The sequence below is a fragment of the Tachyglossus aculeatus genome, chromosome 8 (genome assembly GCF_015852505.1).
Source record: "Tachyglossus aculeatus isolate mTacAcu1 chromosome 8, mTacAcu1.pri, whole genome shotgun sequence".
Classification (NCBI taxonomy): Eukaryota; Metazoa; Chordata; class Mammalia; order Monotremata; family Tachyglossidae; genus Tachyglossus; species Tachyglossus aculeatus.
In genome coordinates this window covers 1,318,748-1,342,411 of record NC_052073.1, presented here as the reverse complement: position 1 = coordinate 1,342,411, position 23,664 = coordinate 1,318,748, and the positions used below count along the sequence as shown (strand labels likewise).

Genomic DNA, 23,664 nt, shown 5'->3' with positions numbered 1-23,664 from the left:
GTCTGAACGAGCGGGGCCGAACGAACGACCTTGGTCTCGACTGCCGCGGCCTCGCTGCCCGCCGCCGCTGGCCGTCCCTCACGGTTGTCGTCTTCGTTGTGCCCTCTCCGTTTCAGCACTGGCTGGAGTTCACCAAGTCCGTGGTGAAGCAGATCCGCTGTAAGTACGGCCCCGGGTCTCGCCCCTACCCCCAGCTGGGCAGCGGTGTGGCCCCTGCCCTTGGGCTTCCAAAGTGCCTGCAGCCCAGGAGGCCAGGCCCGGGGGGAGGCGGATGGAGGCATGCTGTTTCCTGTTGTCCCTGGGTGGAGATGACACAACAGTAAGTGTCGGGCAGAGCCCTGCGAGCGAGAGCAAGGGAGGTTGGTGGTCTTTGTGCCTGGGCCCAGCCAGGCGGGCCCCCTCCGGGGCAGGGGGGCATTGGAGAGGGCAGCCAGCAGGAAGGGTTGCCAATTTGTACTTCCCAAGCGCTTAGTACAGTGCTCTGCACACAGTAAGCACTCAATAAATACGATTGATGATGACGATGAAGGGTGGCCGAAATGCTCACAGGGAGGAACTCCAGGGGAAGGCTTGCGTGTATCTGTGCAGGTACGTTTGCAGGCATGTGCAACCCTCGAAGCCTGCGTTTTGCTGTCCCTCACAGCGTGGAGAGGGACCCCCCTCTCCCCCCTTGGCTTCGGTCCCTGACCCTGTCCTCTTCCCCACCCCCGTTTTGCCGCCCGCAGCCCAGCCGCCGTTCACCATGTGTTTCCGGGTGAAGTTTTACCCCGCGGACCCCGCGGCCCTCAGAGAGGAAATCACCAGGTGAGGCCCAATGGTCCCGGCCGGCCCCCATAGGAAGTTGTGCAGCAGAAGATAGCAGGTGGCTCTGGGGTGGCAGAGGCAGACCAGTCCCATGGGTGGGTATTCTGGACAACTAAGGAGGCAGGGCAGCCTAGTGGAAACAGGAGAGGTGGGAGGCCCAGGTTCTAGTCCATCCTGCTGTGTGCCTTCAGACAGGACGCATGACATCTCCAGGCTTCGGTTTCCTCAATTATGAAGTGGGGATACCATCCCTGCTCTCCCTCCCTCATCATCATCATCATCATCAATCATATTTATTGAGCGCTTACTATGTGCAGAGCACTGTACTAAGCGCTTGGGAAGTACAAATTGGCAACATATAGAGACAGTCCCTACCCAACAGTGGGCTCACAGTCTAAAAGGGGGGCTCATAAACTCTGAGCCCTGCTTGTGGGACAGGGACTCTGTCCAGTCTAATGATCTCCTGTCTACCCCAGTGCTTAGCACATCCCTTGACAGATAGGTAGCGTTTTAACGCCATGGTGATAATCAATCAATAAATCAGTGGTATTTCTTGAGGACTTACCGTGTGCAGAGCACTTGGGAAACAGAATGACTTCGTGGACAGAGCATGGGCTGAGAGTCAGAAGGACCTGGGTTCAAATGCCAGCTCCGCCACTGGTGTGCTGTGTGACCTTGAGCAAGTCACTTCTGTGTTCCTCAGTTATCTCATCTGTAAAATGGGGATGAAGACCAGGAGCCCTATGTGGGACGGACACGTAGCTGTATCTATCTCAGCACTTAAGACAGTGCCTGGCACATAGTAAGCACTTAACAAATACCATTAAGTCTTTTAGACTGTGAGCCCACTGTTGGGTAGGGACTGTCTCTATATGTTGCCAACTTGTACTTCCCAAGCGCTTAGTACAGTGCTCTGCACACAGGAAGCGCTCAATAAATACGACTGATGATGATTAAAAAAAGTGTTTGGGTGAGTACTACACAACTGAGTTGGTAGACACGTTCCCTGCCCACCACGAGCTTAGAGTCCAAAGGGGGGAGACGGACATTAATGATGGTATTTGTTAAGCACTTAATATGTGTCAAGCACCGTTCTAAGCACTGGGTTGATACAAGCTAATCAGGTTGGACACAGTCCCTGTCCAACATGGGGCTTACGGTCTTAATCCCCATTTTCCAGAGGTGGTAAGTGGGGCACAGAGAAGTCAAGTGACTTGCCCACGGTCACACAGCAGACAAGTGGAAGAGCCGGGATTGGAGACTAGGTTCTTCTGATTCCCAGGCCCATGCTCTATCCCACAAGCCATGGGGTATATTGTAGTTTATGTTAATAATAATGATGGCATTTATTAAGCGCTTACTATGTGCAAAGCACTGTTCTAAGCACGGGGGAGATTACAAGGTGATCAGGTTGTCCCACAGGGGGCTCACAGTCTTAATCTCCCTTTTTTTTTTACAAATGAGTGTCTGTCTTCCCCTTTAGATATGTACATAAGTGCCGTGGGGCTGAGGGTAACATTATGATAATGGTTGTTATTAATATTGTTATTATTAACGTTAGGGAGCCAAGGAATACTTGACAGGCATTTTTCTCCCCTCCCATATTTCCTGGGTTGGGGGTGGGCTGGTTTTCAGATCCCAGTATGAGACGGGTTCTTCCCGCTCCCCTGCTCCCCTGCCTTGGGGTTGGCAAGGAAGGCCGTTCCCGCCAGGGAGAGCAACGAACCCAGCAGCAGTTGTTCAGATGAGTCCCAGCCCTACCAGAATAATAATAATAATAATGGCATTTATTAAGTGCTTACTATGTGCAAAGCACTGTTCTAAGCACTGGGGAGTTTACAAGGAGATCAGGTTGTCCCACGGGGGGCTCACAGTATTAATCCCCATTTGACTGATGAGGGAACTGAGGCCCAGAGAAGTGAAGTGACTTGCCCAAAGTCACACAGCTGACAAGTGGCGGAGCCGGAATTCGAACCGATGACCTCTGACACCAAAGCCTGGGCTCTTTCCACTGAGCCACACTGCTTCTCTGGGAAGCAGAAGTCCAGGGCCCAACCATGGAGGCTTCTGGGTGGAGGCGGGGAGGCATGATTCTGCATCAAATTGTGTACCCCACAACCGAAATTCAGACATTAATTGCTCGTTGCCTGGGGTACAACTATAAATCGGGCTGCCCCAGAGCCTCCGGAGCTTTGAAGATGGAGGGTTGGGTGATGGGGGAACAGGAAAAGCAGACGAGAAGACCCGGGTATTCTGCTTCTTAAGGCTGCTCTGGATGCATTCTTCATTGAGGATCCACCTACGATCATTTGGAGATCCCTTAGAACCTAGAGGATAATAATAATAATAATTATGGTATTTGTTAAGCGCTTACTATGTGCCAGGCACTGAACTAAGCTCTGGGGTGGATATCCCAGCAAACGGGTTGAACACAGTCCCTGTCCCATGTGGGGCTCACAGTCTCAATCTCCGTTTTACAAATTAGGAAACTGAGGCCCAGAGAAGTGAAGTGTCTTGGCCACCAAGCAGACAAGGGGCAGAGCCAGGAATAGAACGCGTGACCTTCTCACTCTTAGGCCCGGGCCCTATCTTCCTCTAGGCTGTAAACTTGTTGTGGGCAGGGAAAGTGTCTGTTATATTGTGCTCTCCCAAGCGCTTAGTACAACGCTGTGCTCACAGTAAGGACTCGGTAAATACAACTGGCTGAGGGCAGACTGGGGGCATGGCCCAGGGGAAACCCCGGGTCAGAGAAGAGAACCGGTAAATTATGGGGAATTGAACCCAAATCAGATCAGAGCGCTGTTATATACATATACATCCTTATAGATAAAGGAGACTCTGAGAGAGATGGGAGATGTCACTAAGGCACCGTTCGGAGATGAAACGTGTAGTGAAAATGTCCTGACAGGGATTTGATTGGTTTGAATTCCACATTTTAGGTCCTTAAAGCAATCAAAGCAATCCCTTCCAGAGCCCCCTGCTTTCTCTGTAGGTATTTAGTCTTCCTGCAGATCAAAAGAGATCTCTACCACGGCCGCCTCCTCTGTAAGACATCCGACGCAGCCCTGCTCGCAGCCTATATCCTTCAAGGTAATGCGTTTTGACAGGGTAAATTCGTTTTCCGTGCTACGCCCTTATTTCATCATTTCAGTTACAAAGATCACTGCCTCTCAAATGCGAACCACATCGACCCCCCCCAGACGGGCTAGGCTCGGCCGTTCTACCTGGCCAGGTTTCAAGAGCGCCTTAAAAAGGGGCACCAGCTGAGTTTCTCCTCCGGGCCTGCGGCTTCAGCTTCTGGGCTTGCAGCTCCGGGCTTCGGGCTTGCAGTTTGGGGCTCGGGGCTCCGGGCTTGCAACTCTGGGTTCTGGGCTCCAGACCCTGGGCTTGTGACTCTGGGCTCGCGGCTTTGGGAACCCGTCTGCGGACTTGCCGCCCTGTACTGTGGGCTCCGAAGACTCCGCAAGTCCTGGGTACCGTTTTAGGGAGAGCAAACCGTGCCCAGCCCGGGCATCTCGGAGCCGGGCCGGGCCAGGAAATCTCACTCTGTCACTCCATCCATTTGGTTAGGCTCGGGGCTGCCCGGCGGACTTTCCCTTCTTGACCACCCTTCCGTGCTTCTTCCTCTCCCCTCCTCTCGGCTCGTAGCCGAGATAGGGGACTATGACCCCGGGAAGCACCCGGAAGGCTACAGCTCCAAGTTCCAGTTTTTCCCCAAGCACTCGGAGAAGCTGGAGAGGAAGATCGCGGAACTGCACAAAACGGAGCTCAGGTGCGCGGTGCTGACCAACCCCTCCCTCTGACCCAGGGGCAGTGACGGGCCTGGGGGACGGTCCGTTCTGGGGGTGCCGGAGGCTTGGGCGCCTTTGACAGTTGGTGCAGCCAGGATTTGAACCCATGACCTCTGACTCCAAAGCCCGGGCTCTTTCCACTGAGCCACGCTGCTTCTAGGGGGCCTTGGGGGGCTTTCGAGCTTGAGTTCTCTCTCTCCCTTCAGAGCTCACCACCTCCAAGAGGCCTTCCCAGACTGAGCCCCCTTTTCAATCAATCAATCGTACTTACTGAGCGCTTACTGTGTGCAGAGCACTGTACTAAGCGCTTGGGAAGTACAAGTTGGCAACATATACAGTCCCTACCCAACAGTGGGCTCCCTCTCCTCCTCCCCTCCCCCCCACCTACCTCCTTCCCCTCCCCACAGCACCTGTATATGTATTTGTACAGATTTTTTACTCTTTATTTTACTTGTACATATTTACTATTCTATTTGTTTTGTTAATGATTCATTCAGTTCATTCAATCGTATTTATTGAGCGCTTGCTGTGTGCAGAGCACTGTACTAAGCGCTTGGGAAGTACAAGTTGGCAACATGTAGAGACGGTCCCTATCCAACAGTCTAGAAGGGGGAGACAGAGAACAAAACAAAACATATTAACAAAATAAAATAAATAGAATAAATATGTACAAATAAAATAGAGTAATAAATACATACAAACATATATACATATATACAGGTGCTGTGGGGAGGGGAAGGAGGTAAGGTGGGAAGGATGGAGAGGGGGAGGAGGGAGAGCATAGATGCACATCTATGCTCTGATGTGCATAGAGCTTTAATTCTATTTGTTCTGATGCTTTTGACACCCATCTGCATGTCTTCTTTTGTTGTCCGTCTCCCCCTTCTAGACTGTGAGCCCGTTGTTGGTAGGGACCGTCTCCCTAGTTTGCCGACTTGTACTTCCCAAGCGCTTAGTACAGTGCTCTGCACACAGCGCTCAATAAATACGATTGAATGAATGACTCCTAATGATAGTGGCCGGCTGTTCCCCAGGTGGGAGAGAGCTGCTCATGGCCTGCTGGGGGTGGAGGCGGTCTCACTGGCCGCCGGAGACAATTTCTGCATGCTTTGGCATATCTTAGTGTGGCGGGGGGGTCCTCTCTTTCTTCTACCCTTCATTCATTCATTCAGTCGTATTTACTGAGCGCTTACTGTGTGCAGAGCACTGTACTAAGCGCTTGGGAAGTCCAAGTTGGCAACATATAGAGACAGTCCCTACCCAGCGGGCTCACAGTCTAGAAGCGGGAGACAAACAACAAAACAAATTAGCAAAATAAAATAAATAGAATAAATATGTACAAATACCCTTCCATCTGGCCCCAGCCTGGCCAGGGGACCCCCCAACTCCTCGGGTCTTTTGAAAGCCGATAGGGACGTTGGGTGGGCGGACTAGCTGGTGGACCGCACCTAGACACTCTCCCAGACACCCGGGCCAGGATATAAACTGTGAGCCCACCGTTGGGTAGGGACCGTCTCTATATGTTGCCAACTTGGACTTCCCAAGCGCTTAGTCCAGTGCTCTGCACACAGTAAGCGCTCAGTAAATACGATTGAATGAATGTATATATGTATATATGTTTGTACGTATTTATTACTCCAGTTTATTTGTACATATTTATTCGATTTATTTTATTTTGTTAATATGTTGAGTTTTGTTGTCTGTCTCCCCCTTCTAGACTGTGAGCCCACTGTTGGGTAGGGACTGTCTCTATATGTTGCCAACTTGTACTTCCCAAGCGCTTAGTACAGTGCTCCAGGAGGCCTTCCCAGACTGAGCCCCTTCCTTCCTCTCCCCCTCGTCCCCCTCTCCGTCCCCCCATCTTACCTCCTTCCCTTCCCCACTGCACCTGTATATATGTATATATGTTTGTACATATTTGTTACTCTATTTATTTATTTTGCTTGTACATATCTATTGTATTTATTTTATTTTGTTAGTATGTTTGGTTTTGTTCTCTGTCTCCCCCTTTTAGACTGTGAGCCCACTGTTGGGTAGGGACTGTCTCTATATGTTGCCAACTTGTACTTCAAGTGCTTAGTACAGTGCTCTGCACACAGTCAGCGCTCAATAAATACGATTGAATGAATGAATGAATATATGTTTGTACATATTTGTTACTCTGTTTATTTATTTATTTTACTTGTACATATCTATTCTATTTATTTTATTTTGTTAGTATGTTTGGTTTTGTTCTCTGTCTCCCCCTTTTAGACTGTGAGCCCACTGTTGGGTAGGGACTGTCTCTATATGTTGCCAACTTGGACTTCCCAAGCGCTTAGTACAGTGCTCTGCACACAGTAAGCGCTCAATAAATATGATTGATGATGATGATGATGATGATGGATGGATGGATGGATGAATGAATGAATGAATAGGAGGCCTTCCTAGACTGAGCCCCTTCCTTCCTCTCCCCTTCGTCCCCCTCTCCATGCCCCCATCTTACCTCCTTCCCTTCCCCACAGCACCTGTATATATGTATATATGTTTGTACATATTTATTACTCTATTTTACTTGTACATATCTATTCTATTTATTTTAGTTTGTTAGTATGTTTGGTTTTGTTCTCTGTCTCCCCCTTTTAGACTGTGAGCCCACTGGTGGGTAGGGACTGTCTCTAGATGTTGCCAACTTGGACTTCCCAAGCGCTTAGTCCAGTGCTCTGCACACTGTAAGCGCTCAATAAATACGATTGATGATGATGATGATGAATGGATGAATGAATGAATGAATGAATGCCGGCCGAGGCGAGACTTGGGCCTGAGCAGGCTCGGGGGGGTGGGGGGGGCGGTGTCCTGGCACCCCCTGGTGGCCGGTCTCCCCCACTGCAGGTGCGGACATTGGCCGTGGAGGAGCAGCCGCAGGCCTCCCCCCTCCTGAGCCACTTCATAAGAATACAATAATAATAATGATGGTATTTGTTGAGCGCTTACTATGTGCAAAGCACTGTTCTAAGCACTGGGGGAGGATACAAGATGATCAGGTTGTCCCACGTGGGGCTCACAGTCTTCATCCCCATTTTGCAGATGAGGTCACTGAGGCCCAGAGAAGTGAAGTGACTTGCCCAAAGTCACCCAGCTGACAATTTGAACCCATGACCTCTGACTCCAAAGCCCGGGCTCTTTCCACTGAGCCACGCTGCTTCTCTTTCTTCCCACCAGGGAGGCCCCCGGGGCCTGTAGTGGTCTCTTGAACCCTCTTCCAGCTCCTCAGGTGACCAAAGGAATGCAGAGGGCTGTGGCCTTGTTCCAGCCAATCCCTAAAGGAGTAATAACAATAATAATGATGGCATTTGTTAAGCGCTTACTATGTGCAAAGCACTGTTCTAAGTGCTGGGGGCGGTTACAAGGTGATCAGGTTGTCCCACGTGGGGCTCACAGTCTTAATCCTCATTTTACAGATAATAATAATAATAATAATAATAATGGCATTTATTAAGTGCTTACTATGTGCAAAGCACTGTTTAAGCGCTGGGGGGTGTTGCAAGGTGATCAGGTTGTCCCACGTGGGGCTCACAGTCTTAATCCTCGTTTTACAGATAATAATAATAATAATAATAGCATGTATTAAGTGCTTACTACGTGCAAAGCACTGTTCCAAGTGCGGGGGGCGGTTACAAGGTGATCAGGTTGTCCCACGTGGGGCTCACAGTCTTAATCCTCATTTTACAGATAATAATAATAATAATAATAATAATAATAATGACATGTATTAAGTGCTTACTATATGCAAAGCACTGTTCTAAGCGCTGGGGCGGTTACAAGGTGATCAGGTTGTCCCACGTGGGGCTCACAGTCTTAATCCTCATTTTACAGATGATAATAATAATAATGGCATGTATTAAGTGCTTACTATGTGCAAAGCACTGTTCTAAGCACTGGGGGGGAGGGTTACAGGGTGATCAGGTTGTCCCCCGTGGGGTTCACGGTCTTAATCCTCATTTTACAGATGAGGTAACTGAGGCCCAGAGAAGTTGTGACTTGCCCAAAGTCACACAGCTGACAGGCGGCGGAGCAGGGATTAGAACCCATGACTTCCGACTCCCAAGCCCGGGCTCTTTCCACTGAGCCATGCTGCTTCTGGGAGAGGGTCTTCCCCTCTCCCAGACCGGCAGTGAGTCCAAACTGGCTTGACCAAGAGATCCCAGATTTCCCCTGCCCGAGGGCCCTGGGCTTTGTCCTCCGGTTTCCCCGGCTCGTTCTCCTGGCTTCCCCGGGCTGCATCCCCAGGCTTCCCCAACTCCCAGGACTCCCAGGGGACACTGAAGCATGTCTAGGGGCCCAAAATGGGGACCCCTTCCCCCCCGAACGCACACCAGTCAGCCCACTACTCCCTGTCCTCATTGGTCGGGAACGTTGTGTTGGTTTTCGCAGCGGTCAGTCACCTGCCACATCCGAGTTAAACTTTCTGAGGAAAGCTCAGACGCTGGAGACGTACGGCGTGGACCCGCATCCGTGTAAGGTAGAGGCCCGGCTGTCTTCCCGCCCTCCTTCCCTCTCCTGCCCGCCTTCCAGCGCTGGCCAGAGCCCCCCACTCCCACCCGTCTGGGCTCCCAGCAGCATATATAGCACCACCACCGCGCCAAACCCGAACACGCTTCTTCTTGCAGGGCAGGGAGGCGGTGGGGGGTGGGATTGGCCATCCTGGGCCGCTTTCAGGTTCCGGTCAATCGGTGGTGTTTATTGAGCGCTTTCCAGGAGCCACGGGCAGAATACGGGAGGAGGTCGCCAGTGACCCTCCCCTGCAGTGCCGGGGTCCCGCTCTGAATTTCAGAGTCAGAAATAATAATAATAATGGCATTTATTAAGCGCTTACTTACGTGCAAAGCACTGTTCTAAGCGCCGGGGGGGCTCACAGTCTTAATCCCCATTTTCCAGATGAGGTAACTGAGGCCCAGAGAAGTGAAGTGACTTGCCCCAAGTCACCCAGCTGACAATTGGCGGAGCCGGGGTTGGAACCCGTGACCTCTGACTCCAAAGCCCGGGCTCTTTCCACTGAGCCACGCTGTCTTCCCCAGGCCGAGCGCCTGCCGGAGACAGAGCCCTGAAGCGAGTGCTTGGAGCAATGCAGTCCCAATACTGCCTTCAGTAATAATAATAATAATAATGATGATAGCATTTGTTAAGCGCTTACTATGTGCAAAGCACTGTTCTAAGCACTGGGGAGGATACAGGGTGATCAGGTTGTCCCACGGGGGGAGCTCACAGTCTTCATCCCCATTTTCCAGATGAGGTAACTGAGGCCCAGAGAAGTTAAGTGACTTGACCAAGGTCACACAGCTGACAATTGGCGGGGCCGGGATTTGAACCCATGACCTTTGATTCCCAAGCCTGTGCTCTTATCTTTGAGCCGTGCTGCTTCTCTATTCAGCAGTCAGTCTTTGCGTGCCCTCAGGGAGCTTACGGTCTTCTGGGCAGGCAGGTGGGCACAGCAGCCGGTGACTTCATTCAGTTGTATTTATCGAGTGCTTACTGTGTGCAGAGCACTGTTCTAAGCGCTTGAATGGAACTGCAAGAATCGTAGGCTGCAGGCCCGGCTGCGGTTCTGGCTCCCCATCACGGGGGCCAGGGGTCCCCTTGGGCCCAGCCCAGGGGTGAGGGGCCGCTGTGGCGGTACCGGCAGCGCCGGCTGCGGGACGGGTCTCGTCCGTTGCAGGACGTGTCGGGGAACGCCGCCTTCCTCGCCTTCACTCCCTTCGGCTTCGTGGTCCTGCAGGGAAACAAGCGCGTCCACTTCATCAAGTGGTGAGTGCGGGCCTTCCTCTTCCGCTGGGGCAGAGGGAGGGGTGGCCCGGGCTCCAGCCGGGGGGCGGCCACCACGTCGAGGGGGAGCGGTGGACTGAAAAACTGTCCCCGACCGGGCCGTCAGAGCAGCCACCCCCCCGCCTCGGCACCGTCCCAGGTGGGTGGGTGGTGCGGGCCTTCGGCTCGTGACCAGCCTCCAGCTCGCCCTTCCTCTCTGCGTTTTAGGAATGAGGTGACCAAGTTGAAATTTGAAGGAAAGACTTTCTACTTATATGTAAGTCAAAAAGAGGTGAGTGGCCACCCCTCCCTCTTTCTTTCTCTCCCATTCCCCCCTCTGCTCTTTCACTCCCTTCCTCTCCCTATTCCTCCCTCTCCTCACTCCCCCTTTGCTGCCCCCTCACCTCCCTTCTCCCTCTTCCCCTCTTCCTCTTGCCCTAAGGGTGTGGGAAGCCGGGTGGGCGCTGACCATCATCATCATCAATCGTATTTATTGAGCGCTTACTGTGTGCAGAGCACTGGACTAAGCGCTTGGGAAGTCCAAGTTGGCAACATAGAGAGACAGTCCCTACCCAACAGCGGGCTCACAGTCTAAAAGACCACCCGGTGCCCTGATGCCCGGAGGAGCCTGCTCCTTCTCACAGCCGGGACCACCCTTTTCCGCCACCCCCAGCACCCTTGCGAGGTCCCTACCGTAGCCACGGCCCGTAGAGGAAGGATGGGGAGGGCTAGTGGAGGGCCAGAGGGCAGGCGCCCGGAATGCCCGCGGTCACCGTGCCTCTGCCCGTGTGGCCTAGGGGAGGCTTTGGGCCATGGCCGTCCAGCCCCGTGACCCGGGCCAAGCCACGGGCCGAGCCTGGAGTCCCTGCCCTGCTCAGTTGTTTCCCGGTGGGATTTTTAGGAAAAGAAAATCGTTCTCACCTACTTTGCTCCAACCCCAGAAGCCTGCAAGCACCTGTGGAAGTGCGGAATCGAAAACCAGGCTTTTTACAAGTGAGTGTCACCGAGGAATGGAGGGCCGGTCGGGCGAGGAGGGATGGGTCTTGGTGGGGAGGGGGGGATGCTCTGTGCCACGGCTACGGAGGCATCTGAGTGACCCCCCCCAATAAGCGGGGGCGGGGGCCGGAGGCAGGGCTGGGCTGGGCTCCCCCGAGTGCGTGGGCGTGTAGTGAGGAGAGGTGGGTGGGTAGGCAAAGTAGGGAAAACAGATATTGAACCCCTGTTTTACAATTGCGGAAACTGAGGCACAGAGAAGTGAAGCGACTTGCCCGAGGTCACACAGCAGGCAGTGGCAGAGTCGGGATGAAAACCCAGGTTTTAGGTCCCTGCTCTTTCCACTGGCTCCGGTCGAGGCATAGGTGTTGCACGTCTCGGTCCCTCCAGTTGTGATCTGGCGGGTAGGACGGCTTTTGTTTTATTGCCACCTACCCTTCCTCACAGAATCAGGAGGGCTGATTCTCTGGAGAAGACACCAATGCTAGGAAAAGTCCAGGGAAAACGTGGAAGGGACGGACCGGCAGCTAGATGGATAGAGACCGTAACGAGGATAACGGAAGAACCATTAGGAAGGCTGCGGATTATGGCAGAGGACAGGATGTTCTGGAGAAAGTCTATCGATGGAGTCGCTATGAATCGGAAGCGACTTAATAATATTAACCTTTCCTCACGTCCCGGCATCCCCTGTACCCCCTCGGGCTGCCGACCACCCAACAGGGTAGCTGCTCAGGAGCTGGGTGACACCAGCCCGTTGTGGAGGGAGTCATCATCATCATCATCAATCGTATTTATTGAGCGCTTACTAGGTGCAGAGCACTGTACTAAGCGCTTGGGAAGTACAGATTGGCAACATATAGAGACAGTCCCTACCCAACAGTGGGCTCACAGTCTAAAAGGGGGAGACAGAGAACAAAACCAAACATACTAACAAAATAAAATAAATAGAATAGATATGTACAAATAAATTAAATAAATAAATAAATAGAGGAAAAAAAAGAGTCCAAGCTAGACGAGCAAAAGGCGGCTAGTTGGAAGAGAGAAAAGAGAGTCACCTGTATATATGTTTGTACATATTTATTACTCTATTTTACTTGTACATATTTATTCTATTTTATTTTGCTAATATGTTTTGTTCTGTTGTCTGTCTCCCCCTTCTAGACTGTGAGCCCACTGTTGGGTAGGGACCGTCTCTCTATGTTGCCAGCTTGGACTTCCCAAGCGCTTAGTACAGTGCTCTGCACGCAGTAAGTGCTCAATAAATACGATTGATTGATTGATTGATTGATAAGTGTTTGAAGGGCACAGATCCAAGCGCAAGGGGCAACACAGGAGGAGATGGCCTCCTGGGGGGGGAGTGATTTTAGGAGGGTTTTGAGGGTGAGGAGAGGGCTGGTCTGTCGGATATGAAGAGGGAGGGTGTGGGTGAGAGCCCTCGGGAGCTGCTGAGGCAGCAGGGTTATCGGGGACATGGGTGCAGGAAGGCGGTGAGTGGGCAACTCACTAGTCTGGTATATATGTATATATGTTTGTACATATTTATTACTCTATTTATTTGACTTGTACATATCTATTCTATTTATTTGATTTTGTTAGTATGTTTGGTTTTGTTCTCTGTCTCCCCCTTCTAGACTGTGAGCCCACTGCTGGGTAGGGACCGTCTCTATATGTTGCCAACTTGGACTTCCCAAGCGCTTAGTCCAGTGCTCTGCACACAGTAAGCGCTCAATAAATACGATTGATTGATTGATTGATTGGTTGAGCCATCCCAGGTTCTGGAGGATACGACACCTTCCAGGAGAGCATCCAGGGAGCGGCCCTTCCTGTCCAGGCTCATCCTCCCTCCCTCCAACATAGGGTGCTGACTGCAGACCCCCTTCCTCCCATCCCCTTCTCCCCCTTCCTTCCTCTCCTCCAATCAATCAATCAATCAATCAATCAATCATATTGATTGAGCGCTTACTGTGTGCAGAGCACTGGACTAAGCACTTGGGAAGTACAAGCTGGCAACATATAGAGACGGTCCCTACCCAACAGGGGGCTCACAGTCTAGAAGCGGGAGACAGAGGACAAAACAAAACATATTAACAAAATAAAATTAATAGAATAGATATGTACAAGTAAAATAAATCAATAAATAGAGTAATAAATATGTACAAACATGTATACATATATACAGGTGCTGTGGGGAAGGGAAGGAGGCAAGTTGAGGGGGATCCACCAACCTTCTCCCCCATCCTTCCTCTCCTTCCCCATCCTTCTGCCTCTCCATCCATTGAGTGATTGATGATCAATCAATCAATCAATCGTATTTATCGAGCACTTACTGTGTGCAGAGCACCACGTGGTAAGCGCTTAATAAATACCATTATTATTACTACTAAGTGCTTGGGAGAGTGCAATGCAACAGAATCAGCAGATACGCTCCATCAATCAATCAATCAATTGTATTTATTGAGCGCTTACTGTGTGCAGAGCACCACATGGTAAGCGCTTAATAAATACCATTATTATTACTACTAAGTGCTTGGGAGAGTGCAATGCAACAGAATCAGCAGATACGTTCCATCAATCAATCAATGAATTGTATTTATTGAGCGCTTACTGTGTGCAGAGCACCACATGGTAAGCGCTTAATAAATACCATTATTATTACTACTAAGTCCTTGGGAGAGTGCAATGCCACAGAATCAGCAGATACGCTCCATCAATCAATCAATCAATCGTATTTATTGAGTGCTTACTGTGTGCAGAGCACTGTACTAAGCGCTTGGGAAGTCCAAGTTGGCAACATAACTGACCATGAGTGTAACGCGCTTACAGTCTAGAGGGGGAGACAGACATTAATATGAATATCCGTATTTTGAACCTCTTCCCCGCCTGACTGGCTCCAGCCCGGGGCCCGGAGGCTCCTGGGATCCTGCCCAAGCTTGGAAGTGGTGGGGAGGGAGCTCCAAAGGCATTCCAGGGATTAAATCCCTGCTTTCCCTGCCCCTAGCCTGGAAGCCCCCATGGGGGCAGAGGAGACTGTGTACGATCCAGTTGGATTGGACTGCATCTACCCCAGGACTTGGCACAGTGCTTGGTACATAGCTCCCACCGGTCGTTTTGGGCAGGGAATGTGCCTGTCATATTGGATATATGTATATATGTTTGTACATATTTATTACTCCATTTATTTATCTTGTACACATCTATTCTATTTATTTTATTTTGTTAGTATGTTTGGTTTTGTTCTCTGTCTCCCCCTTCTAGACTGTGAGCCCACTGTTGGGTAGGGACCATCTCTAAATGTTGCCAACTTGGACTTCCCAAGTGCTTAGTACAGTGCTCTGCACACACTAAGCGCTCAATAAATACGATTGATTGATATGTTTGTACATATTTATTACTCTATCTTGTACATATCTATTCTATTTATTTTATTTTGTTAATATGTTTGGTTTTGTTCTCTGTCTCCCCCGTCTAGACTGTGAGCCCACTATTGGGCTGGGACCGTCTCTAGATGTTGCCAACCTGGACTTCCCAAGCGCTTAGTACAGTGCTCTGCACACAGTAAGCGCTCCATAAATATGATTGATTGATTGATATGTTTGTACATATTTACTATATTCATTTATCTTGTACATATCTATTCTATTTATTTTATTTTGTTAATATGTTTGGTTTTGTTCTCTGTCTCCCCCTTTTAGACTGTGAGCCCACTGTTGGGTAGGTACCGTCGCTATACGTTGCGAACTTGTACTTCCCAAGTGCTTAGTCCAGTGCTCTGCACACAGTAAGCGCTCAATATGATTGATTGATTGATATTGTCGTGTGGTACTCTCCCAAGTACGTAGAACAGTGCATTGCACACAGTAAGCGCTCATTAAATACAATTGATTGATGTTGCCAACTTGTACTTCCCAAACGCTTGGTACAGAGCTCTGCGCACAGTAAGCGCTCAATAAATGCAATTGAATGAATGAATGAGTGGTATCAATTATTATTAAAAATAATAATAATAATGGCATTTGTTAGGCGCTTACCATGTGCAAAGCACTGTTCTAATAATAATAATCATTCATTCATTTCATTCAATTGTATTTATTGAGCGCTTACTGTGTACAGAGCACTGTAGTAAGCGCTTGGGAAGTACAAGTTCTATTTATTTATTTATTTTACTGGTACATATCTATTCTATTTATTTTATTTTGTTAGTATGTTTGGTACAAGTTGGCAACATCTAGAGACGGTCCCTACCCAACAGCGGGCTCACAGTCTAAAAGGGGGAGATGGACATCAAAACAAAACATGTGGACGGGTGTCAAGTCGTCAGGACCAATAGAATTAAAGCTAAATAATAATAAGAATAAGAATAAGAATAATAATAATAAAAGTGGGACCCCTGGAGCCGCCAATGTGGAGCAGGACGAGGGGCCAGGGTCCCTCCCACCAGGCTGTGTCTCTCGCCGCAGGTTGGAGAAGTCCAGTCAGGTGCGCACGGTGTCCAGCAGCAATCTGTTCTTCAAGGGCAGTCGCTTCCGATACAGGTAAAGAGCCACGATAACCCCGGGGAAGCTGGAGGGATGGGACGCCGCGTGGCTTTGATGATGATGATGGCATTTATTAAGCGCTTACTATGTGCAAAGCACTGTTCTAAGCGCTGGGGAGGTTACAGGGTGATCAGGTTGTCCCACGGGGGGCTCACAGTCTTCATCCCCATTTTCCAGATGAGGGAACTGAGGCCCAGAGAAGTGAAGTGACTTGTGCAAAGTCACACAGCTAAGTGGCGGAGCCGGGATTTGAACTCATGACCTCTGACTCCAAAGCCCGGGCTCTTTCCACAGCACCTGTATATATGTATATATGGTTGTACATATTTATTACTCTATTTATTTATTTATTTTACTTGTACATTTCTATCCTATTTATTTTATTTTGTTGGTATGTTTGGTTCTGTTCTTTGTCTCCCCCTTTTAGACTGTGAGCCCACTGTTGGGTAGGGACTGTCTCTATGTGTTGCCAATTTGTACTTCCCAAGCGCTTAGTACAGTGCTCTGCACACAGTAAGCGCTCAACAAATACGATTGATTGATTGATTGATTGATTTCCACTGAGCCACGCTGCTGCCCAGGCACTCACCTTCCCACCAGGACGCCTCACCTGGGCTGCCGACTCTGGGAGACCCTGACCCCTGGCCCTTCCCTCCTCCCCATAGCCCCCTGAAAGCTTTTCTCAGTTCCTGTGTCTCTTCTTTCCTCCCAATCTGTGGCCAGCGGCCGCGTGGCCAAGGAGGTGATGGAGTCCAGCGCCAAGATCAAGAGAGAACCCCCGGAAATCCACAGGTACGGAGGTCCGCGGTCCGCCCTCCGCGGGGATCGGGCTGTGCACATCTCCTTCGGAGAGGGTGGAGCCTGTTGTCCCAGGGACGGGAGGGGCTCTGGACCAGCCGGGATAATCAATCAATCAATCAATCGTATTGATTGAGCGCTTACTGTGTGCAGAGCACTGTACTGAGCGCTTGGGAAGTACAAGTCGGCAACACATAGAGACGGTCCCTACCCAACAGCGGGCTCACAGTCTAGAAGGGGGAGGCAGAGAACAAAACCAAACATACTAACAAAATAAAATAAATAGACTAGGGCCCGCTCCCACGCAACCCACAAACACACCGTCACGTACCCACTCTCTCTCCCTCTCACTAACAAACATTTCGTTATTATTAGGTCGTATTTATTGAGCGCTTGCTGTGTGCAGAGCACTGGACTAAGCGCTTGGGAAGTACAATGCAGCAACAAAGAGAGACAGTCCCTGCCCACAGCGGGCTCACAGTCTAGAAGGGGGGGAGACAGACAGCAAAACCAAATGAAACAAGTAAACAGGCATCAATAGCATCAATATAAATAAAATTTCGAGGCCCACCGGAGGGCCCACCGTAAGGGATGATAATAATAATAATAATGGCATTTATTAAACGCTTACTATGTGCAAAGCACTGTTCTAAGCGCTGGGGGGATACAAGGTGATGAGGTTGTCCCACATGGGGCTCACAGTCTTCATCCCCATTTTACAGATGAGGGAACTGAGGCCCAGAGAAGTGACTTGCCCAAAGTCACACAGCTGACAATTGGCGGAGTCGGGATTTGAACCCATGACCTCTGACTCCAAAGCCCATGCTCTTTCCCACTGAGCCACGCTGCTTCTCTAAGCAGCTGCTCTGGGATAAGGCCAAAGCCTGCTGTGGCCTGGGCCCCGTCACGTCCCCCGGGTCCACCTGGTCCCAGAAAGGCCTAAAACGGTCAGGCGGAGCTGCCGTTCCGCTGTCCGGTCCGGACTGTGTGCGGGCTGGGTGACCCTCCGGCCCCTTGGGCGGACTCTGGCAGCCTGAGGTGCCGGGCCCAGAGTTGGGGTGGAGAATGAGCAGTGTCCTTGTGGTCCTCCTCCCAGCCCCCGCAGAGAGGAGTGAGAGCAGGGTATCATTCATTCATTCATTCATTCATTCAGTCGTATTTATTGAGCGCTTACTGTGTGCAGAGCACTGTACTAAGCGCTTGGGAAGGACAAGTTGGCAACATATAAAAACGGTCCCTACCCAACAGTATCCCCACCCCAGGGGGGCTGGGGTTGAGGCCGAGGGGCCAGGCTGACCGCCAGAGTCACCCCGGCCCGGCTCCCCCACCCCCCCGTCCCCACCGCCTCGGCCAGGGCGGCTCCGGGCCGGGCCTCCGGCCTCCGTGGCCCTGACCGGCCGGCACCTCTCCTGGCTGGCAGGGCCGGGCTGGTGCCCAGCAGGAGCTGCCCGTCCATCACCCACGGCCCACGGCTCAGCAGCGTGCCCAGGACCCGCCGGAGAGCCGTCCACATCTCCATCATGGAAGGTAAGGGCCGTGCCGTGGGCGGTGGGGAGGCTGTGCTCCCCGGGGGACGGGGGGGACTCCGGCGGGAGGCGGGGGCAGGACGGACGGCAGCCGGGCGACGTGGTCTTCCCGTGGGAGCCAGGTGGCACACGACCGCCGCTCCCTCTGCTGGGACCCCTTTCTGGGCCTCAGTTTCCCCACCTGTCAATGGCAAGGATGGTCCTCTCCCCCCACCTCCCGGGACGTGAACTTGCAGAGGACGAGAAGGGGGTCAGAAAGCCGGAGGTGTCGGGAGTCGGCGGCTCCCTGGGACCCCGGAGCGGGGACAGGGCACAGCTTCCAGGCCCCGGGCCTTCCGTCCCCTCCTCCCCTGCTCCTGGGGCTGAGCCCAGGCCGGGCTGAGCAAGCAGAGCCTGGGATGGCGCTCCTGACAGGCCCCCCCCCCCGTCCCACCTCCTGGTGCTGACAGCTCAGCCCGTCCTCCGCCCCGCCACCCAACCAATGGGAGCCGGCGAGAAGGCCGCAGAGCCCCGACCCGGCCGTGGCGGAGCGGGTGGCGGAGCGGGTCGCCACGGCCCCCGGGTCCCGCCATGGAGAGAAGCCTGGTCAGAATCCACACCCGAGTGCCCGTGCAGCTGCGGCTGGCCAACCACTCCCGGCGGGCCGTGCGCGTACGGGTGCTGCGCCTGGGGCCCCGGGTGCGGGGCCGGGTCCTGGGCGCCGCCCCCACCCCGCCGCCGCCGGAGACCCACCGCGCCCGGCCCGCCCACGAGCTGCGGTCAGGTAACGGGCACCACCTTCTCCGTGGAAGAGTCTGCCCGGGCCTGGGGCCTCCCCGCCGCCACGTCTCCCTGGGAAGGGAGGAGGGCAGCGCCGACCACGAGGCTCGGGACTCACCCCGAAAAGGGCTGGTCGGAGGGACTTGGAGGGGCCACTGGGGATGGAGGGAGTTGGTGGCCCGAACCCAGCTCCTCCTCGAGGGCACGGCTGGGGCGAATCCTGAGGACAGAGCAGTGGGGCCGCAGTGACCTTTCAAGGTCAGGAAGAGTAGCCCCAATAGCGCCCGCCCTTTGTAGCCCCTTTTGCTCTTGGGTTGCCACCAGGAGGGGCGGGGGGAGGTCAAGGGGCGTTCAGACCGGCCGAGGGTTAGAAGAAGGACTGGGGGCTCGGGGACAACGGAAAGCGGGCAACCGAACCCTCCTAGCGCGGGCTGGAGGGCCGCGGCCTGGCCTGCGGTGGGCTGACGCTGTAGTGGGTGGAGACGGCCCAGCGGCCGTGCCAGGCCGGCCACCGGGACTCCTGGCTCCCTCCTAGCTTGCCTCCGGGGCCCGGCCCACGCCAGACTCGGGGAGGGGCGGCTCCTGTGACTGTCGGTGGGCTCTGCCGCGGCCTCGGCTGGTGAGAGAGAAGGCAGGGGTCTTCGGGGGGCCCATCGGGGGAGGAAGCGCTTTGGGTGGCATCCTGCCCCCCGAGGATCAGCTCAGGGGCCCTGGGCTTGTCTGTCCACCGGGCCGGGGCGGGGGCGTCTCATCGCCATCGGGAAACAAGGCCTAGCGGCTCAGGCTCTGTTTCTGACCCGTTTGGCTGCCGGGCTCGCGCGGGAGGGCAGCAGCCCCCCCTCCTCGTAACTTATTGGGCGCCCACTGTCCACCGCAGGCCCCAGGGGGCTAGGAATGGCCCTGGCCTCCATTGCCGTAGTCCAAATGCCCGGATAGGTCGTGGGGCGCGGAGCTTGACGCTGCCCGGCTCCAGGACTCTTCCTGAGCATCTGCTCCTGATGATGATGATGGTATTTAAGCGCTTACTATGTGCAAAGCACTGTTCTAAGCGCTGGGGAGGTTACAAGGTGATCAGGTTGTCCCACGGGGGGGCTCACAGTCTTAATCCCCATTTTCCAGATGAGGTAACTGAGGCCCAGAGTCTAGACTGTGAGCCCACTGTTGGGTAGGGACTGTCTCTATATGTTGCCAACTTGGACTTCCCAAGCGCTTAGTCCAGTGCTCTGCACACAGTAAGCGCTCAGTAAATACAATTGATTGATTGAAGTGCCTTGCCCAAAGTCACACAGCTGACAATTGGCGGAGCCGGGATCTGAACCCACGACCTCGGACTCCAAAGCCCGGGCCGTTTCCACTGAGCCACGCTGCTTCTCCCGCAGCCCGAGCGGGCAGGGATGGGACCCTGTACTAAGCGCTTAGTCCAGTGCTCCGCACGCAGTAAGTGCTCAATAAATACGATCGATTGATTGATTGATTGAAGTGCCTTGCCCAAAGTCAAGCTGACAGCTGACAATTGGCGGAGCCGGGATCTGAACCCACGACCTCGGACTCCAAAGCCCGGGCCGTTTCCACTGAGCCACGCTGCTTCTCCCGCAGCCCGAGCGGGCAGGGATGGGACCCTGTACTAAGCGCTTAGTCCAGTGCTCTGCACGCAGTAAGCGCTCAATAAATACGATCGATTGATTGATTGATTGAAGTGCCTTGCCCAAAGTCAAGCTGACAGCTGACAATTGGCGGAGCCGGGATCTGAACCCACGACCTCGGACTCCAAAGCCCGGGCCGTTTCCACTGAGCCACGCTGCTTCTTCCGCAGCCCGAGCGGGCAGGGATGGGACCCTGTACTAAGCGCTTAGTCCAGTGCTCCGCACGCAGTAAGCGCTCAATAAATACGATCGATTGATTGATTGATTGAAGTGCCTTGCCCAAAGTCAAGCTGACAGCTGACAATTGGCGGAGCCGGGATCTGAACCCACGACCTCGGACTCCAAAGCCCGGGCCGTTTCCACTGAGCCACGCTGCTTCTCCCGCAGCCCGAGCGGGCAGGGATGGGACCCTGTACTAAGCGCTTAGTCCAGTGCTCTGCACGCAGTAAGCGCTCAATAAATACGATCGATTGATTGATTGATTGAAGTGCCTTGCCCAAAGTCAAGCTGACAGCTGACAATTGGCGGAGCCGGGATCTGAACCCACGACTTCGGACTCCAAAGCCCGGGCCGTTTCCACTGAGCCACGCTGCTTCTCCCGCAGCCCGAGCGGGCAGGGATGGGACCCTGTACTAAGCGCTTAGTCCAGTGCTCCGCACGCAGTAAGCGCTCAATAAATACGATTGACGATTGATGATGACCCTGGCCCGGCGGGGGCCGGGGGAAAGGCGGTCCTGTCGGTCCAAAGGGCCGCGCTCCTCTGGGCATCCCCACCTCCCGCCGCCGAAAGTCTCCGGGGCGGGCGGCGGCAGCGGGACCCAGCGCCCGCGGTCAAACGGTGCCGGCCCCGGGCGCCCCCGACTTCGGCCTGAGCCGGTCGCCTCTCTCGTCCGCAGGGCTGGAGTCCCTGCGGGACAGCGCGCACTCGACTCCGGTGCGCTCCACCTCGCAGAGCGAGGCCTTCCTGGCCCCCGGGCGGGGCGGGCGCGCCGACGGCAGCGAGCGGGTGGAGGTCATCGCCGACGAGGCCTACAGCCCCGCCGACAGCGTGCTGCCCACCCCCGTGACGGCCGAGCACAGCCTGGAGCTGATGCTGCTCGCGCGGCAGGTCAACGGAGCCCCGTGCAGCATCGAGGAGGAGAAGGAGTCGGAGGCCGGCACCCCGCCCGGCGGCCCCAGGGCGCTGGGCCCGGGGCCCGGCGGCCCGGCGCCGGCGGACCAGGTGAATGAGCTGCTTTTAAGCGTCCTCCGGTTAGTCCTCGGGACCGTGGGGCTCCTGGTCGTGCTGCTGCTCCTCCTGATCGTCCTTACCGAGTCCGACCTCGACGTGGCCTTTTTCCGGGACATCCGCCAGACCCCCGAGTTCGAGCAGTTCCATCACCAATACTTTTGTCCCCTCAGGCGATGGTTGGCCTGCAAAATCCGCTCTGTGGTCGGCCCGCTCATTGACACCTGAGAAGACGGGCGGCTCCCGCCGAGCCGAGGAGCCGGCCCCGGTGTCCCCCCCCCCGTCCCGTCGGCTCGTTCCCCGCGGCCGCTCCGTCCCCACCCTTCTTCCGTCGCCGCGGGCTCACCTCCGGTGTGGATGGGGCGGGCGGAGCAGGGCCCGCCGTGGGGCGTGTGGCTCCCGGACGCCCCGGCCTCGGGCCGCGAGCTCTTGTGCCGTGGGTGCCCGTCGCGGGGTGGCACGTCTAGTCGGCCGGACGCGCTCCCTTGGCTGCCCACGCCGGGGTCACGTCGGAGGTCACGGTGGGAGTTGTTGGGGGCGTGGGGGGATGATGGCACACTCCCACCCTGGACCTTCTTCCTGACCTTGATCTTGTGTGGGTTTTTGAACCTCTCCCCTTCCTGCGCGACGGGGGGTGGGCCGGCCGCCCCCCGCGAGGTGGAGTGGCCGGACTCCTTCAGCCACAGAGAGAACCGGATCCGCCCCAGTTCTTGAGCTCCGGAACGGGGCTCGGCGACCGGGGGTTTTAAACCTTCCGCAGTGAGCAGCTAAGTCCGGACGCTCCAAAGGTTCGGAGACGGAAAGGAACCGGAGCGGCGGCCCCCGCCCACCCCTCAGCCGTCAGCCACGGGGCCTGGGGAGCCCTGGCGCTTCCCATTTCAGAGCGAGACCCGGGGCCGCACGCTGTCGCCGGGGTGGCTACCACAGGAGCATCCCTGTCCCAGCAGCCAAGCCACCTCCCCCGCCTGGCCCGAAGTCCCCACCTGTGAGCGACTGTCCCCAGGCTGCCCCCGAGGCCTGGTCACTACCCGGGATGGGGGGGGGCCGGGCAGCCACTTGCCCTTGAAACCCGCTCCCACCACGCACCCCTCCCACCCCAGAAGCGAGGGAGGCCGGAGCCAGGGCGGCCCGCCTTCCAGGGGGCCTTCGACAGCCCCCAGGGACCCCCAAACCTCCGCCGGCCAAAGGGGAGCGGCGGCCGGCCCCAACCACGCCGAGGGCCGATTTTCTCCACCCCGCATCAGCGCGCTTCCCCCGCCGGGAGGGAGGCCCGAGACCCGGGGCAGCCGTCCACACGGGCCCATCTCGGTCATATGCAACCAACAGTTCACTTAGTGTCGTGTTCCTACCTCAGTCCGGAGTCGTCGTCCCCCCACCATCCGTCCCTCCCGTCCCTCTCCCTTCCGCGACCCAGAGAGCCCCGAGCCGGAAGCCGGCGGGAAAAGAGGGGGACGGATTGCCCGGCCTCATTCGGCCCCGAAATCCCGGCCCAGGGCAGCCCTCCCTGGACTCACTCCGGGAGGAGCCGGGCCACGGCGGGTACGGACGCCCTCCCCAGCCCCCGTCGCCCTCTTTCTCTCCCCGCTCCCCCGCCGACCCGGCCTCCCGGGCCCGCGGGGCTGACGCTTGTGACGATGTCCGTGTCGCTGTCTGTTCCTCCTCGGCGTCCCCCGCCTCCCTCGTCCGTCCGTGTCATTAGAGGAGAAGCAACGGTTTCCGCCCTTCCTCCGCCTAGCCCCGAAACCGCCCGGGCGCCGCCGCCGCCGCCGGCCCGCGTCTTTAAGCAGTAGAGGTTAAACGACCTGC

At 54.8% G+C, this 23,664-nt stretch overlaps 2 protein-coding genes across 3 annotated transcripts in view; both read left to right on the top strand.

Annotated features, from left to right (window-relative positions):
* FRMD5 (FERM domain containing 5) overlaps window positions 1–22,848 on the top strand; it is a 131,543-nt gene extending 108,695 nt beyond the window's left edge. The window contains exons 3-14 of one of the 2 annotated variants that reach the window (XM_038750709.1): window positions 117–159; window positions 726–804; window positions 3,797–3,894; window positions 4,453–4,576; window positions 9,009–9,096; window positions 10,291–10,379; window positions 10,605–10,653; window positions 11,278–11,369; window positions 15,827–15,901; window positions 16,628–16,696; window positions 18,123–18,229; window positions 21,527–22,848. In XM_038750709.1, coding sequence (XP_038606637.1) covers window positions 117–159; window positions 726–804; window positions 3,797–3,894; window positions 4,453–4,576; window positions 9,009–9,096; window positions 10,291–10,379; window positions 10,605–10,653; window positions 11,278–11,369; window positions 15,827–15,901; window positions 16,628–16,696; window positions 18,123–18,229; window positions 21,527–22,086 — 1,473 coding nt within the window. In that variant the 3' untranslated portion in view covers window positions 22,087–22,848. Of the gene's footprint in view, window positions 1–116; window positions 160–725; window positions 805–3,796; window positions 3,895–4,452; window positions 4,577–9,008; window positions 9,097–10,290; window positions 10,380–10,604; window positions 10,669–11,277; window positions 11,370–15,826; window positions 15,902–16,627; window positions 16,697–18,122; window positions 18,230–21,526 lie in introns of both variants that reach the window. The other variant, XM_038750708.1, reaches the window with a different exon arrangement.
* LOC119931777 (proline-rich proteoglycan 2-like) lies at window positions 22,216–23,648 on the top strand. The gene is made up of 5 exons (XM_038750677.1): window positions 22,216–22,379; window positions 22,619–22,843; window positions 22,959–23,166; window positions 23,273–23,397; window positions 23,594–23,648. Exons 1-5 carry the CDS (start codon window positions 22,216–22,218, stop codon window positions 23,646–23,648), a joined length of 777 nt encoding a protein of 258 aa, XP_038606605.1.
* The last annotated feature ends 16 nt before the right edge of the window (window positions 23,649–23,664 follow it).

Excerpts from the sequence above, each read along its gene's own strand:
- LOC119931777 (XM_038750677.1), top strand. The coding sequence starts at position 22,216 with ATGGGGCGGGCGGAGCAGGGCCCGCCGTGGGGCGTGTGGCTCCCGGAC. Across the intron at positions 22,844-22,958 it reads CTGGCCCGAAGTCCCCACCT|AAGCGAGGGAGGCCGGAGCC; the intron begins GTGAGCGACTGT and ends CTCCCACCCCAG. Across the intron at positions 23,167-23,272 it reads GTCCACACGGGCCCATCTCG|AGAGCCCCGAGCCGGAAGCC; the intron begins GTCATATGCAAC and ends TCCGCGACCCAG.